The following is a 16,383-nucleotide window of genomic DNA, read 5'->3' as shown; positions in this document are numbered from 1 at the left end:
CTGTCGTCCATACATGGCCAGGTTCAGCCGCATTGCACACGCAGCCTGCATTGTACTCTGCAAACGCGCATGCCCTTTGCAATACGCACTGTGCATAATACTTAGTCGGCACATGGGGAGATAAACTTCACAAGGTGCTTCTCGCATATAGATCAGCCGCGGTGTGACTCACACTCGGTGAGTGTCTGTAGAGAGCCTGCCGGCGGAGGCAGCTTACGCCTCCTGAGAGCCGAGCGGCGTCGCCGTCCGCCCCCACCCCGGGCGGCTGATCAAAATCACCGCCCACCCCTCCGGCCCCACCGGCGTTAGATCAGAGTCGGTGCCCGCCTGTTCGCCGCATCCACTCTCCCGACAACATGACACGTTGAGAACCACCGTCCGTCCACTCTACCTCATGGCACATGATCAGAGGTCTCCCTCAGTCACCGTCCTTCTTCTCTGCACTACTCACACCTCCCTCTCCCGCCCGGCACCTGCTCGCAAGTCTCGCTCCCCGCTGCGCCATGATCAGAGTCGCCGCCCGTTCCGGCGGCCCATGGCGTCTATTCAGAGTCGCTGTTCGTCCCGTGTGTCAGTGCAGCCCCGGCGGCGACAATTAGCGTCCCTGGACGGGTGTGCAGACCGCGTCCGGTGCCGCTGCTGGGTCAGGGCCAGCCGGCAGTGGCCTGCAGACCATGGACGGAGCAGGCTCACTCGGTCAGGCAGTCGAGCTCTGCAGCCTGTTAGCAAACAATAACAGTGGATCAGACGGGTACTCAGTATCCGTGTCTGAGGATGTGTCACAGCGGGGTGGTGCCGGGAGGCCAGGGAGTGTGATGTGCGCCGTCACAGACTGATCCGCATGCCTCAGCCGCCCCCGTCACACCCGTCTCGTGCCTCCGTCACGTCACTTCCGGCAGAGCGGCCGGCTGTGGTGGCTGTTTTGGCTGCGGGTGGAGCGACCATTGCGGCATTCCTGCCGGCGATGTGGCAAATAAACAGCCATTGACAGATGGCGTCCGTCCGTCTCGAACCCGGGCCGCAGACCCGCGCCCCGGCAGCTCTATACCACCCAAGGCAAGGCAGGATAAGCTACAGACCCGCGCTACGGGCCGGCAGCTCGATATTAGCCACGGTCAGAACCAGAGCAGCTACAGATCAACCCACACATTTTATCCACCGGCAGTCTCGTATAAGCCACGAATTACCCTAGTGTCCCAGCCCACCCGCTGGTGGTTTCAGGCCAGCCGCCGATCCCCCCGTGCCCACAAACCGTCTGATCTGCTCCCTCTGCCGACCGGACTGCCTTCGAGGCTACCTTGGAGGCCGGGCCTACTGTGCGCGGACCGGCTGTGCCTGTTGTGTGTGACGGCGTCCGGACGAGCCTTTCATCCCAGGCCCCCTCAATGGCCGTGTTTTCGTCCGAATCATAAGGCGACGTTTGACTTCCCGACCACGTTTCTTTGAGCTTGCGGGCGGCACAGGTGCCGGCGGACAATGCACAAATCGCACTAACAACATCCCTCCCCCTGGGAATTCCACGGGTGCTGCCAACAGAGACGGAGGGACCTCGGTGCGTCTGTTCCGGTGGGCGCAACGCAGGGCCATGTCTCCGGTCCTCTGTCTTAGATTCAGCGAAAGGCTTGAGATCCTATAACAGACGCCGCCGGAGAGTCCTAGCTACTTCCTTGTAGTCCGGCGCAATGAGCCTAGCCAAAGGTCCTCCCACTAAATTGTGCCGCGGTGAGCTCGGTGCGGAGGGTACTACCGTATATTCTGTGTGCCTGTAGCGGCTGTCGGCCGGTCGGCGCCGGCCGGTGTTGGTGTTGGCCGCCGCGGCCGACACCTCTGACAGCCACTTGCCGGCCGGCTCAGCTCTGAGTCTGACTCACCGAGCCATGAGCGTCCTCGACTGGCCTCCGCGGCTGGCTGAGTCACTCCGACCCGCCAATACCCGCCGATCGACGGGCCGGCGACGGACCCGAGACGTACCGTCGCGTCGGCGCGGGGGCGCTCACTGGAGGAATGAGATCACCCAAAAACGAAATGTGGATGCATGGAGTCCTGGAAACCTTAGTTTAGCTGCTCAGATTTGTTGTAATTGTTTGTTTGTGTACTCGTTATAACTAATGAACCATTCAAATGGTTCGAGGAAAATTATATGCCGATTAGCCAATCAGTTTTAATTGACCTCGCTGACGAAATGGTTGCTTTGATATTTCTGTGGCTATGTTTACAGCGGCTTTTACAATTAGTTTGATTAGTTTTGCAGAAGAAATATTATTTGAAATTTTTAATGCCGATGAGTATTAAAATGGGACACGATCGGTCACAAATGATTATTTTTTTACCTTCGATGTGTGGCCTAATTACCCGTATCATGAGGCTGACAAATAGGCACATACCTTAGGTAAAGGTTATTTTATTACAAATGCTGTCCACATGTTGAACTGTGAATCAGACAAAGCTTACAAGTTGGCTAAAAGGAATTATCTCGTTGGCTGTTTTATGTATGCGTTGGGGCCCGGGTAAACTTCTGATTTTTTTTGCATGTCATTCTCATTTCCAACTTCAATTGTAAATTCAACCGCAATGTCATTGCAACTTCAGAGATTTACGGCAATAGCTGTTAGGTATTGTGAAAGCTTTTTGAAAGGAATTTATCAATTAAATTGGATCGATTTATTGATTGAGTGAGTCATCATTGATCCATGTCTGCAAGACTGCCCGCTCGCTGCTCAGTCTGCGTGGGTGGGCGGATGTGGCAAGGAGGGGGTGGGGGAGGTGTACCGTTAGGCGTCTGGCCGTCTGCCGTGCTCAGAGCTCGGCGTCTGGCCGTCTGTTCAGGTGCCCAGGACAGGTCGGCTGGCCGTCTGTCGCGTCGGGAGCGGAGACTGGGTGTCTGCCCGTCTGTCTATAGTGCTGGGCCGTCTCTCGTCTACCCAGGACAGACTGTCTGGCCGTCTCTGCTGCCCAGGACAGACCGTCTGCCCGTCCCCCGGGTCTCACCTTGCGCCACGGGCTGCCGGAGGTGCGGCCGCGCCGTGTGGCACGGTCGGTACGTGCGTGATAGCCGTTCGACAGCCCGCGGCGCGCCGCCGGCCTCCCTCACACTGCACCCGCCCACCAATATAGCACTAGATGCACCCGGCGCCCCGCCCCGTGCCGCCCGTCCAACGGCGCTTATGTCACGGGTTAATATTCTTCTTCATACCTAATACATATGGATTATGCACTTCATTATTTTATTTCGGCACTATAATGGTTTTTCCTTTAAATATCTACATGCCGACATAAATACCGGTGTTGTGATTTGGTATGGTGATCGTCCACGGTGGAGGTCGTTTATCTCCTCTGGTCACGCTCTGCGCCGGTCCGGTGTGTCTGCGGGCAGGCGGGGCTCGTCTGCCACCTCCTCCCCGGCCCGGCCCGTGTGCATGTCGACCGGCCGTGGCGGGGCGGCGGCTCAGACAGCACGCGCCGCTTTTCCTGATGTGAGGACATCAGTGCGCGATTTACGACCCCCGTCGCTGCACAGAAAATACGGACGCCGCCCCCGCCGCCCGCCCCTTCCCCTCCCCCGCCGAGACGGACGCAGCTGTCAGCGGGCAGCCGTTTCCACTGACCACAGCGTATCTCAACATTGAGCCTGTGGTGACGACAGATAAAGACGTATTGCACAGGCAGAATAGTCACCTATGATACGGCATGTTCCGAGATTGCCTGTCTGACCCAATGTCACGTTATTACCTAACTCTTTTTTTGTGATAGGTGCTTTCTTTCTTCTGACATGTTGGACATGTTTGTGCTATAGTGTCCTGGCACTGATCTGGTTTTATCCAAAGACCTATGTATGTGCCTCAATTTTAAAAATCGCATTTTGTCGTGGACGTGCACATACTTGAGATGGATTTTCTCCAATATTGATTAAATTGGTTGTTATGGATGCCATACCATCCCTGTTATCCGATTGATAAATAAAAGTAAATATTTGTGTACGTTTATTTTTGACCAAAACGACAGCCTAATTCCTCCCTGAGGATTTCCGACATTTTTTTCTTCAAATTCGTTCTGTATCTACGAAGTTTTTCGCTGCTTTTCAGACAGTACTTGTGCCCTCATAGGTCAATAGCAGTGTTTCAAACAATGTGTTTCAGTTTCAGATGCCAATGTTCTGAGATCAGCAAGAGGTCATACCAATGCTATGTCAATGGGATAATCATTCAAATGAGTGTCGTTCTGAAACCATTGCATATATGAGCAGTTGACTGCGTGCTTTCGACGTTATGTCACCATATGTGGTCACCGTCCTCTTTATTATCTGATACACAACATTCGCATCGTTTTCAAATCACATAAGCAAATAACATGGATGAGTGAAGATCATTTGAACATTTTATTTTATCTAGGACGTTATTTTTTAACTAAACATAAGAAAAGCCAGGACGCCTACATATGCTTTGCCCCACGATACTTACGAGCGAACAAAGGTCCCAGGGGGTTTTAAGAGTGTGGGTTTTCAACATAAATGAAAGCTTATCTTTTATGCAAATGTCAAAAAAGATCTATTGACGTGAGAAGGGATGCTAGTAACACTCGGAAGTAGGAAGTTTTTTGTTCCTTCGATCAGCATCGTCCGAGGCAATATATCCTATCAGTTATCGTTCGTTGAAATTCGAAGATTGTATATCGCTTCATACTCCCGACGTATGAACTTTTGACCTCAAGCCCCGAAATGACAGAATAACAATAACCGGGCTTCCTACCAACCATACAAATCAGGTGTTATTCTGTCTCATGGTCCTCAGAAGCCCTGGGTGTGCCGCACTAACCCCCTGTTCACCTGTCCAGCCGGACAAGCGGGTGTAACGACCAAACACCGTTTGATACTTTGGCCGAGGAGGCTCCCTGGGTAGAAGTCCTCTCCATTGAGGACTGGACGAGGGAGGATCTCCGCTCGCAGGGAGGATCTCGGAGCTGGGAGGATCCGCTCGGCCTTCAGCGTCCGCCGTCTCGATTTCACCGCGCGCCGTCCTATTTGTGATGGGAGCAGATTGTGTTTCCCTGATGGTAATCTGTGGCGTGGTTTATTTGGTCCGTAAATTATATGACAGATTAATTGGCGTGATTGCCATGGATGGGTGAGGTGCTGCAGCGGTTTATTCGGACAATCGCTTCTCACATTCCACTGATAACAGCCTGAGCAGACAACGACTCTAGTGGTTTTTGACAGCGGAAGATATTTATTCCTTGTACATTCATAAATGGTCCTTTTATGTGTTTGTTTCGTAATGGCTTCTTACTATCGGATGACCGATATCAGATTTTGTGCATCGGAGTATGATTTGAATAGGGCGTCTCCTGTCTAGATCTGATCTAGAGTCAGTGTAAGCCGTGCGTGAGGATTTGATCGCGTCAGCACCCCGCTGCCGCTTTCTGCGCCTATGGTAGATGGGTCACCGTTAGCAATGTGGTGGGCTCACGCGGCGGCCGCCCCTCCCCTCCCCCTCCCCGGAGTCCATCGAAAGGCGGCCGACTGCGCACCTCAGCACTTCGATGCCATTCCAAGCGGCTTCCAATAGTGACACGGTCATAAAACCGACACACCGACTACAATATCAGCCGAGTGTCAGCAAAAACGGCCCATCTGTGTGTCAGAGTGCGGCGGTAAATCAGTGCCGGCGCCGCGGCCGGTCGGTGATGACCGGAGCGCGCCGCTCGGCGCACCGGCCCGTCCTCAGAGAGCGGCGGCGCCCCATTCATGTTTAAATCATCATCTGATTAAGGAGCGCGGTGGCACGCCTCGACCGAGGCAGACAGTCACGCGTCCCCGGCGCTCTCCATCGGCTCCTCCCACACAGCCGAGCCGGGCTCGTGCCGCACGCGCGTGGGAGGGACCTCACTCGGAGCTGCCGCCGCGACCCGCTCAGGTGGCTCCTCTGGTGTCACATGGCCGGCTCAGGTCTGCTTCGGTGTCGTATGACCGGCTCAGGTCTTCTCCGCCACCAGCACCGGCCCAGCTTACCTCTGGGGTCATATGGCACACACAGCTCCAGTTCTGGTGTCTTATTACCGTACAGATATACCTCTGGTGTCGAATTACCGGCAGAGCTTCGTCTGTGTGTCATATGCTGACACAAGCTCACCTCTGGTGTCAAGTGACCAACACAATCTCACTTCGAGCGTCGAACTAACGGCAGGTCACACTTCCGGTGTCTTATGACGGGCTCAGTTATGACGGGCTTTCACGATGTTTATTATTTGGCACTTGTTGGCGTTTAGCATGTAAGCATAAAGCTAAGATAACACGTCAAGGCTTAATCGTGATTATCAAAACAACATTGTTGATGCAATGCGATGGTGATATCTAATATCATCCGACATTAGTTTGACATCATAATGGTTTTCAAAAGTAACTTCCGGTTCGGTGTCATTCGATAGACGATACCAATGTTTTCCGTTTCGGGCGATTGCATTTGTTTCACAAGATATCGATATGAGCTGCAAATAAAACCAATAGGACAAATGGACATTGCATTCAGGGTTGCCTTGAAATAAACTCAAATCAAAATGATTCATCAGCGTATTTTCATTTAACAGGGACACACGTATGTTCCTAGTCCGTTAAAGGTCAACCATGGCTTTGCAGTTTAGGCATACGATGCTTGTACGTATCGTTGAACGACTACAAGTTATAATCGTTTATTGGGGAGGCATTCGTGATCATATTTGGGGCCTGAAAGAAGTTGATTTAGGAGGTTTTAAAGATAAATTTAGTTCTCCATGCTTCTACGAGTACTTTATGCTTATCTTTTGGGCACCTTTGCGCCTATGTAGGTGCTCCGCGCGCCCAGGTCTACTTCCCAGAGGAGCGGTGTTCGCAGTGTATTGCCTCATATTCCGGCCCGGGCACTGCCGCCGCTCCGCGCCTCTGTAGACCCGTATGTAGCCGGTGGGGTCGTGCGGCGCGACCCCTGTTTACCTTCTGTCTGTGGCTGACGCTCAGTGGTGCCGCTAACGAGCCAACAGCGCGGCGCCACCGCTGATGGAGCGGCCCCGGCCGAGCGGCAATCACACACACAGAAACCCGCAGCCCGCAGCCTACATAGTCAGCCCACCGCTAAAGTAATGTAGGGTTTTACTAATCTCAACGATTGGCTTTGACTGGCGATTGTTTAATGCGGAGTGATCGAAAAGAAGATGTGAATAGCTAAAATTGCAGCTGCAAAGGTGACGATACATATAAGCTACATTCAAAGTTTCATTGTAGTCTGGCTAATCGTTCCTAAGCTTCAGAAGCAGAACATACCCATGACTGAAACCCCACATTACTTCTGCTGTGGCCTGTGGACTGTACATACAGCCATCGCGCCAGTCGGCAGTCACAGAGAGGGACCCACAGCCACAGCCCGGCAGGCACGCGCAGTGAGTTCCACAGTCAACAGCCGTGGTCCCGCCAGGCAGTTACAGAAAGCTCCGCAGACCCGCATGTCTCAGCCGGCTGAGAATTAGACAGACTCTACAAGCCTACAGACCCGCGGACCTCAGCTGGCCGGCAAAAACACACAAAGACCCGTTGCCCCCTACATGCTGTAGGCTGTTTGAAATAGACACTAACTATTCCCTAGAAAGTGTTTTCTATTGAAAACAACCGGAGCAGTTCTCACTTGGGGTATGTTTTCCACAGTTGGCCCCGTAGACCCGCAGACTGGGCGCCAGTCGGTAATTACACAGATCCACAGATCTCCGCTGTGGCCGCGGCGGCAGCCACAATGGTTTGTTTTCCTAGAAATATGAGATAAGAATGAGTGATTACCATTACATATTTTTCGTAACCTTTGGCGACTCAAATTATTTGATTTGTGAGCATTTTGTTTGGCACCGCGATATTTGCTGTAGGCGCAAAGTCAAAGCTTGAATGTTATCGGATGATAAGTTATTAGCATCTATCGGGGCAGGTGCAGCTATAGGCGCCACTCAACATCGGCTGACATGCTCCCAAAAAGGCCGATCATGCAGACCTATCTGGCCGACCGGTGTGGTCGCAGACCTGGGCCCGCTGCAGCCGGCCAGCCAAACGCGGCACCCCGCGCCGGCCTTGGTCGAGCTCTGCGCGCTGGCCCGGTGCACGTCCAGTTCCCGACCCCATCAACTACGAGCACACCGGGACGGAGCGGGCGCCTTCCGACCCCACCCACGGAGCGCGCTAATTGAGTGAGAGGTGACCGGGGCGCCTTATTTGCACGTCGGCCGGGCCGCGCGGCTGGGTGGGCCGGGTATTCAGCAGAGACGGACGGTGCTCTGCTCTGAGCTCGCAGTGCTATCGGTGTCATCGGCTGCGTGGGCTGGTTTGACTGAGCTGCCGGCTCCGCGGCGGCGGCGTGGTGGTGCTGACAGCCTGTTGGGCCCGCAGCGGCCCGTCATGACCCAGGTGGCCGCCCAGACACCAAGCAGAGGCGGCCTTATAGACAGTGATCCCCGGGGATGGAGAGGTAGACAGTGATATCACATGGGGGGGATGATCTTTAGACGGAGGGGAGGGGCGGGACAAGCAATGATATCACGGAGAGGGCAGACAGTGATCTTTGGACCAGGGATGCGGAGCCGTGGAAATTTTAGACGGCTCCGGCTCCGGCTCCGGCTCCGGAGAAAAAATCGGCTCCGGCTCCGGCTCCGGCTCCGGGTGAAATGTTACGGCGGCTCCGGCTCCGGCTCCGGCTCCGAGTAAAATGGTCCGGCTCCGGCGGCTCCGGCTCCGGCGGCTCCGGCTCCGACTCAGTACATCCCCTATGCAATCAATCAAATACGGGTGGAAAAAAATTGGATTGGTTATACGCGTTACTCTTGGCCATGACCGGCTCACCACGTCCCCGCGCAAACGCACCTCGGAAAGAACTGGCAGAACAAAGGACTAGGAAGCGATGGCATTGGAAACGCAGTCGCCGCGAATCGGAGTTCACTGAACCATCTTAAGCTGACACCCGTCTCGGGCTGCATTGGGGGGTGGGGTGGGGGGAAGAGACGGTGCTGGGAGTCGCAGTCCACTGCACTGGCTTCAAAACAATGGCCGTCACCTGATGACCGGTCCTCATGTTCTGGGGATGCAGCAGACGTGGGGGGAGGAGTAAACAGGAAGTTGATTGGGTACTGTGGGATGCTGGGGATATTCGGCTTTTTTCATTCACTTGATGGCCCATGACGTACTATTGGTCTCAAGATAAGAGCCCAGGCGACCTGTAGTTTTGATGCGGTGAATACCCTTACCCTCGCCACAACTCGGGCCGAGTGCAACCCTCCTCCTAGCCAGCGCCACCCCCACTCGAGTTGTGGCGAGGGTGAGGGTATTCACCGCATCAAAACTACAGGTAGCCTGGGCCCTTATCTTGAGGCCAATAGTACCATATGTTTTACTGCCTTGTACTGTCAAACCGAACTAGGTCAATTATTTTTTTCCTCTTCAAAAAATAAAAAGGAGCCGGAGTCGCCCCCTTTTTGGCGGCTCCGGCTCCGGCTCCGGCTCCGGGCTATATTGTTTCACGGCTCCGGCTCCGGCTCCGGCTCCGGGCAAAATATGCCGGCTCCGGCGGCTCCGGCTCCGACTCCGGCTCCGGCTCCGCATCCCTGCTTTGGACGGAGGAGAGGGGCGGGGCCGACAATGATATCACTGAGTGTAGGGGAAGGTGGGACAAACTCCAGACAACATTCCTCGGCACAAGAAGTAGGCGTGGCATACACTACCTCGAATTGGAGAGGGTGGAACATAGCGCAGTGTCCTGCGGATGGAGTGCAGCAAGCAGCATCCACCTCCTTGCTAGGTCAACAGTGGGATCAACAGATGGCCAATGGACGGCGGGGGCGAGGAGCCGGTCCTTGTATATGAGTGCGGAGGACGAGTTATGTGGACGGCACTTACAGGAGCATTGCCGACTCGGAATGCCGAACCCACGCGCCAGGAGCGGCGAGGTAGGCGACCAAGCTGTGGGCGGGCGAAACTGGACATCGCATGGACTTGGGTGCATAAAAAGACATGCTGGCCATGAGGAAAAGAACGCTCGCGTTAAATAATGTTTTCATTTCTATCTACAGGGAAGTATGCGTACTCGTGTAAATGTGTCAGAAACCCGTATTATTGCCTAAATTTTTTCCATCTATTGATGTTTGAATTAGTAGGAAATCCGTGTATCCAACTATTAGTATTGGCTGGCATTCGTCGTGCTCTCATCGAGCAGCGGTCGCTCCTCCATCGTATTATAAAACCGGCTGACGGCCGTGACCAGACCTCGACACGCAGTCACGTCTTCATCCGCAATCATGGACTTACAACTCATTTCAGGCTGTTTTTCATACCAATATGGTTTTGGAATGCGTCTGACCGGTGAAACCGGTTTATGTGATTTATTAGTAAGCTTGGTCTATTATTTTCGGTTTGTTATTAAAGTTACCGTGATTTACATTTGCCATATGTGCAGAAAAATTCGGTTCCTAATCTGGTTGAGTATATAAAGTTATAGCTCAGCAGCGCAGTAGGCATGTCTTTATCCTGGAGTCGACTCAAGTGAGTCAGACAGGACTCGTCGTGACTCGGCGTGCCGGTGACTTCCGTCGTGACCCAGGGAGGGCCGCAGTGACCCCGGGCGACCGCCGACGGTTGTCGGACACCACTCACGCCACATCACACAGAACAATAGTCAACAAATGAGTCGCCATTCGTCAGTGCACTTCACTGTCCGCCGGGACCCCGGTAAAAAGGTGGGCGGGCGGCCCGGCGGCTCCGCGCCGCCCGTGGCCGCTGCACAGCCGGCCGACAGTCGCCGGGTGCAGTTCATTGTCTGCAGCGCGTCCGGAGCGGCTCCATTTGGGGGCAGCGACACAGGTCGGGCCGGGCCGCCGCGCGACATCCCGCTCCCTCCTCCCAGGGAGGCGGGCGGGACGCGAGCTGCGCCGGCCGGCCGGCCGGCCGAGACGGCGGAACGGCGGTCACACAGCGGAACGGAGGCGGTCACAGTGGACGCTGAACTCGCACAGATAGCAGAATGCACTCACTCTGTGCACAGACAAGAGAACGTGCACTGCGCACAAACAACATGGAGTCGGTAGTCATTTGGCTTTCAGGAGGGGCCAGAGGGCCGGATGAAGAGTCGGAGCCTCCTTTTCCAGTGCGCTATATGCAGTGGGCGAATGCCGAGATACCAGCTTACTTCCAGGATCAGGGAAGGGCTTTAAACTTGTAACCAAGTTGGATTTCTGCGTCTGCACGTTGCAAGTATCTAAACACCAGCCAGACTGCATGGCGAGTCAAGCGGAACCGGAATGCCATCGATGCACCGTCCTGTGGCTGTACACGGGGACGGCGCGTGTCGTGTCACTCGGTCCCCCGTGTCGTGTCGCTCGATGTGTCCAGCCTGGGCGGTCCTGTGTCTCCGGCCACCACCCCACCGTGTTCGGAGGCAGCCTGAACAGCTCCAGCTGTATGCAACATCGTGTTACCCTTGCCGTACTTGCATGGTATCAGCCTGCATTAATGTGGTCACTTACATACCTACCGTAAGTAGCGCACCTGTCTCGATACTGGACAGGGTACGGCCTCGGTTAAAACGCTTCAAGGACATTGGCGTGCCGGGAAGACGACAGGGAAGGGACTGCCATGCCTTCGGCATAAGTAGGCATTGGCTTATTGTTGGTAACTCCCAGAAAAAAGCTTTCGTAGGGCATCCCATCACATCTATATCGTTAGGTCTATGTAGTTTTGAGATGCCGAATCCGATGCTTCTTCATCTATGCCTGTGCGTAAAACTTTCGGTCAATTCGCGAGGATTAGGTACTGATGACTGAGGAAACCATGGTCAATGATCCAGTGGTTGGCGGCTCACCAGTGGCTCTATAGTCTGATGTCAGATTGAGCTCGTCTCGTGCGACGGGCACCTCCGGAGCATCGACAGCCTCGTGTCGGTCACGTTGCCCGCGACGCTCCCCTCCCCTTCACCTACTACCCCCCCCCCCCCTCCCTCCCACTATACGGGGTTTCCGAGCCACCTCGCCAACTCGGGACGCCACGGGACGCTTCTTGCTGGTCGGTAAAAACAGAACGGTGCGCCGCCGTGCGCCTGTCGGGGGCACGGCCAACACCCGCGGCGCCAGCTCGGAACAATTACATCAGGCACGGCAAATGACGGACAGAGATGTGATTCAATGGCGTGTTAAGTACACATCAATCGACGAGACTCACTATCGTTAATACGTTATCATTCTATCGGATATTTTTATATGCATACCTATCGTGGAAAGAGTGTAATGACACGATCTTCTAATATTGTGTGGCATAATGATCATCATATTATTACGGAGCGAGTGAAGCGAGCGGAGTCTTACGTAGAATAACGGAAATTTCTGAGTATGAGCGGCCGGCCGATTCTGCGACGCTTATATCTCAGCAACCACTTGACCGATTTACATGCGGTAATTTTTGTAGGGTAGCTTCATTCCTTCTACCAAGTATTGGACTATTCCCGATGCATGTGGGTGACCCCTTATGCACGTGCCACGTGCAAAACGAAGAGGTGTCACTTTTGTAATTGTTGCAATATCTCGGTAACTATTTGGCCGATTGCGCTGAAAGTTGGCATGCAGGTAGGCACCCACTAGGCAATGCATATCCATGTGCCGGAGTTGGGGTGCTGCTGCATGTGCGCACGTGCAGGGGTCGATTCCAGATCTCGAGAACGGCTGGACCGATGGCGCTCAAATTTGGTACATGGCTAGGGACCGGTTAGTAGGGTGCCGTGCAAAAGTCAGTTGGGACCCATTTTGCACGTGCGCACGTGCAGGGTGCCGCTTCCAGATCTCGAGAACGGCTGGGCCGATCGTGCTCAAATTTGGCACATCGCTAGAGACCGGTTAGTAGGGTGCCGTGCACAAGTCAGCTGGAGGTACCCCGTCGAAATTTCACACGTGCAAGGCTCACCCTCTCGCTCGCTCCGTTAGTCGCCCCAAAAGGCGTTATAATACTGGTTTCATAATATGATGACGTGCTTTGCCCCTTGCTCGATACGATACGAGAGCGAGAGCGAGAGCGAGAGCGAGAGCGAGAGCGAGAGAGAGAGAGAGAGAGAGAGAGAGAGAGAGAGAGAGAGAGAGAGAGAGAGAGAGAGAGAGGAGAGAGAGAGAGAGAGAGAGAGAGAGAGAGAGAGAGAGAGAGAGAGAGAGAGAGAGAGAGAGAGAGAGAGAGAGAGAGAGAGAGAGAGAGAGCCGCTGTAGCCGGGTGGTTGCCCGTGTTTTTCTCGGTCGGTAGGCGGCCGTTTGAGCTGCCGTACGATCCATAATGGGTGATGTGTGGTCGTGATTCGGCCGCAGTAGCAGGGAGGGAGTCGACATTAATTGCCGCCCGTCGCGCCGTATTTATAGATGAATCGACGTGCCGGTGGGCGGGCGCCGGTCGACACGGCTCAGCTCGTATAGCCGCGGATGGTGAAACACGTCACCGGCGGCACGGCAGCTGTTAGTGGCTGCGGTAGCTGTCAGTAGCACGACAACTATCAGTGGCACGGTGGCTGTCAGTGGCTACAGCTGCCATTAGCTGCCTGCGGCACAGCAGCTGTCAGTAGCTGCTATGCGGCAGCACGGCAGCTGTCAGTTGCACGACATCTGTCTGCAGCTGTTAATAGTTAGTACGGTAGCTTTGAGCAAATGCATGGCACGGCAGCTGTCAGTTACTGTGGCAGGTGTTAGTTGCTGCAGCTGCCACTGCCAGTGGCTGTTGTCAGAAGTTGCAGCTGTCAGTAGCACGGCAGCAGTCAGCGACTGCGACGAGCAGTCAGCGTCAGTAGCTGCAGCGTAGGTACCTATATGTCAGTGGCTTCATCTGTCATTTGCCGCCTCTGTCAGTAGCTGCGGCACGACAACTGCCAGTAGCACGGCAGCTGTCAGTGACTGCAGCTGTCGCCTGTCCGTGACGGTAGCCTGCTGGTCAGTGCCGACAGACGCTATTACGACAGCTGTCAACAGCTGTTACTGGTCAGCAGCTGCTACTGACGGCAACACTTCAACTTTCAGTGACAGCAGCTGCCGGCAAGGTGACAGCAGCTGTTGATGAATGCTGACGAACACCGCACGCCATCATGATGTGACAATTATCCAATTATGCACTGAAGGCAGAATAAATACCGCTTCTTTGGCCTCCAGGCCCGTCGGCGCCGCGCCGCCGCGCCGCCACGACGCGACAGCCCCTAGCCCCGTATGGTGCCGAAAAATGGATACCGTTCCTACTGATTGAGACCGGGCTGATTGCATCGATGGGCGCAAACGACACGTGGGTAGTATTTTGCCTGGTGACTGGGTAGTGGGTGGCTTACAAACTGTGTAGTACCCTGTTACGTATATTTTTACAAAAGCAGATAAAACTACACCCAGTCCCGCCACACATCTTCATTTTTGTATTTCAGCTCGGGGCGAACTGCCCTTTTTTCCTAAATTTCATGCATTGGTGAACAAATTCCACCAAGCACAAGAAACCATTTATCGCGACGTAGTGCACCATCGCCAGACACAGAAGAAAATTTGTTACCGTGCAGATCTGCGGGGACCGCTGACACCAGACCTTGGGAGATTTGTCGGCGCGTCTGCAGGCCGCCGTCCCAGTCCCAGGTGCGGGCGATTAATTACGCCACGCTCCTCCCAATGTGCGCTATCCTGGGTGGACCAGCTTCACGCTGGCACGCGCTCCGTTCATTTTCAGCAGTCGCTGCACCGCAGCCAAGTCACGGAGCGCGCCGGATGTCCTGCCCGTCCCCTCCGGCCCCGAAGGACGGTCATCGGCCGGCCCGGAGGACGGTCCCCACTCCCAGAGGCTCTGGGGACGGTTATTCCTATGCGCTGAGGACGGCTATCGGCCCGGGGTGGCCGACGTGCTTACAGCTCAACCATTGGTAACAATGTTCGCACATATGTAGTCATTTAATTTTTCAGCCTGCAGGTCGGCATCGAAGGACACGGGGCACAAGCATTTTTTATTGCTCGACTATGCTATGTATGAATATGCCGTTTTAACGGAGGGTGATGCTCGATGATTAAAACCGACATGCCACTTGACAGTGACGCTTATAGTGTGATGGACCAACCCTTTTAAAGACATAATCCTGCAACTGAAGTGTCGTACTACCCACGTCTAGCATTCTAGTCAGCTGTGAACAGTAGCGATAAAATCCTTTTCGTAACGGCATAAGTGTTCCCTAGAATCTCCCACCCACAGACTGATGATATACGGCCATGTCTTCAGCAAATTTGGCTGGTCGGTAGTAGGTAGGGACAGGGCTCCGCCGGTATCGTGTCATAACACCTGTCGTCAGCCCAGGTGACGCGGTTGACACTGGTCGCAGCAGCGGTCGATGTCCTTTTGGGGCGGCGCGGCGTGCGGTACGCAGCGCGGCCCGCCCGCTGACGTAGGCTGCTTCTCTCGGCACCTGTTGAACGCTCATCACTCCAGCTGATAACCGGCTCGGCCTCGAACCCATGTGCGTGTGCAGATTGCTGCAGTTAGGCATTTAATCCCGCTCTGATAGATAGCGATTTCCGCGGCCAAATAGACGGCCAATTTGTCTCGGCTGACAGACAACCGAACCCGTCCCGTTTAGGCAAGCTAGGCAGTCAGTTTCGTCCTGATTTGTAGCCAATCCCTCCCTGGCCTCAGCAATCTCTACCTAGGTATCTGTTAGGCTGAAGATTGTTTTCACTTTTCTACATGTTTATCCTTCATGTTTTGGCTCAATTCATCATGTCATGTACAAACCGTAAATCTTTTACGTTTTGTACCTACCTACAAATGGAAACATTTTATCCCCAGCATTAAACATTTACCCACACAGCGCAATCAGACCAAACTGGGACCATGGTCAGCCGTCAGTAGGCGCATCGTTCCCCGAGTTAAATGACCTCATGACTACCAGCCAGGCTGACCGTTGCGTGCCCGCGTAATGGTTCACCGCGTGTTATGCAACCAGGCCGGCCGGCCGCCCGCATTCAAGGACCGCTGACATGATCAATGATCATGGTCAGCGTCAGACCGTTTGTCTTTGTACGCGAGATCACTGCGAGGCGGCGCGCCACCTGTGCCTCTTCCATGTGGAATTATGAACTATTGCTAGCAAGTGCAAGTGCTGTGAACATTTAACATTGTTTCTGACTCATTCACTGATGTTTCAGCCGTTTTGGTGGCATCTGTCGACATCGGTGACACTTCTGATGTCACGAAGAACGTTCAAACCGTTTTGGAGGAGCACCACTCCTTGGACACTTCCAAAGGCCAAAACCTGAACAGGTGAGGACAAAGAGCAAAATTGTACGGAAGTCTTGCCAGGTGTCAATATCGTATCTGTTCTGTTTTCCCTTGGACCTCTAATTAAACTTTCAACA

The 16,383-nt window shown here is 54.2% G+C and overlaps 1 protein-coding gene across 3 annotated transcripts in view; it reads left to right on the top strand.

The window, feature by feature from the left end:
• The window catches only part of LOC122364206 (fibrillin-2-like), a 52,284-nt gene that overhangs the window by 14,384 nt on the left and 21,517 nt on the right, over positions 1–16,383 (top strand). For all 3 annotated transcript variants that reach the window (XR_006253522.1, XM_043334373.1, XM_043334379.1), the window contains exon 3: positions 16,174–16,288. Coding sequence is in view for 2 of the 3 variants with exons in the window: in XM_043334373.1 (XP_043190308.1) it covers positions 16,174–16,288 (115 nt within the window). In the remaining variant the exon portion in view is untranslated. The remainder of the gene's footprint in view (positions 1–16,173; positions 16,289–16,383) is intronic.

Source organism: Amphibalanus amphitrite, unplaced genomic scaffold (assembly GCF_019059575.1).
Source record: "Amphibalanus amphitrite isolate SeventyFive unplaced genomic scaffold, NRLGWU_Aamphi_draft 000027F_arrow, whole genome shotgun sequence".
In the NCBI taxonomy this organism is placed as follows: domain Eukaryota; kingdom Metazoa; phylum Arthropoda; class Thecostraca; order Balanomorpha; family Balanidae; genus Amphibalanus; species Amphibalanus amphitrite.
Note: the sequence above shows the minus strand (reverse complement) of the source record. Positions and strands in the feature narration are given on the sequence as shown.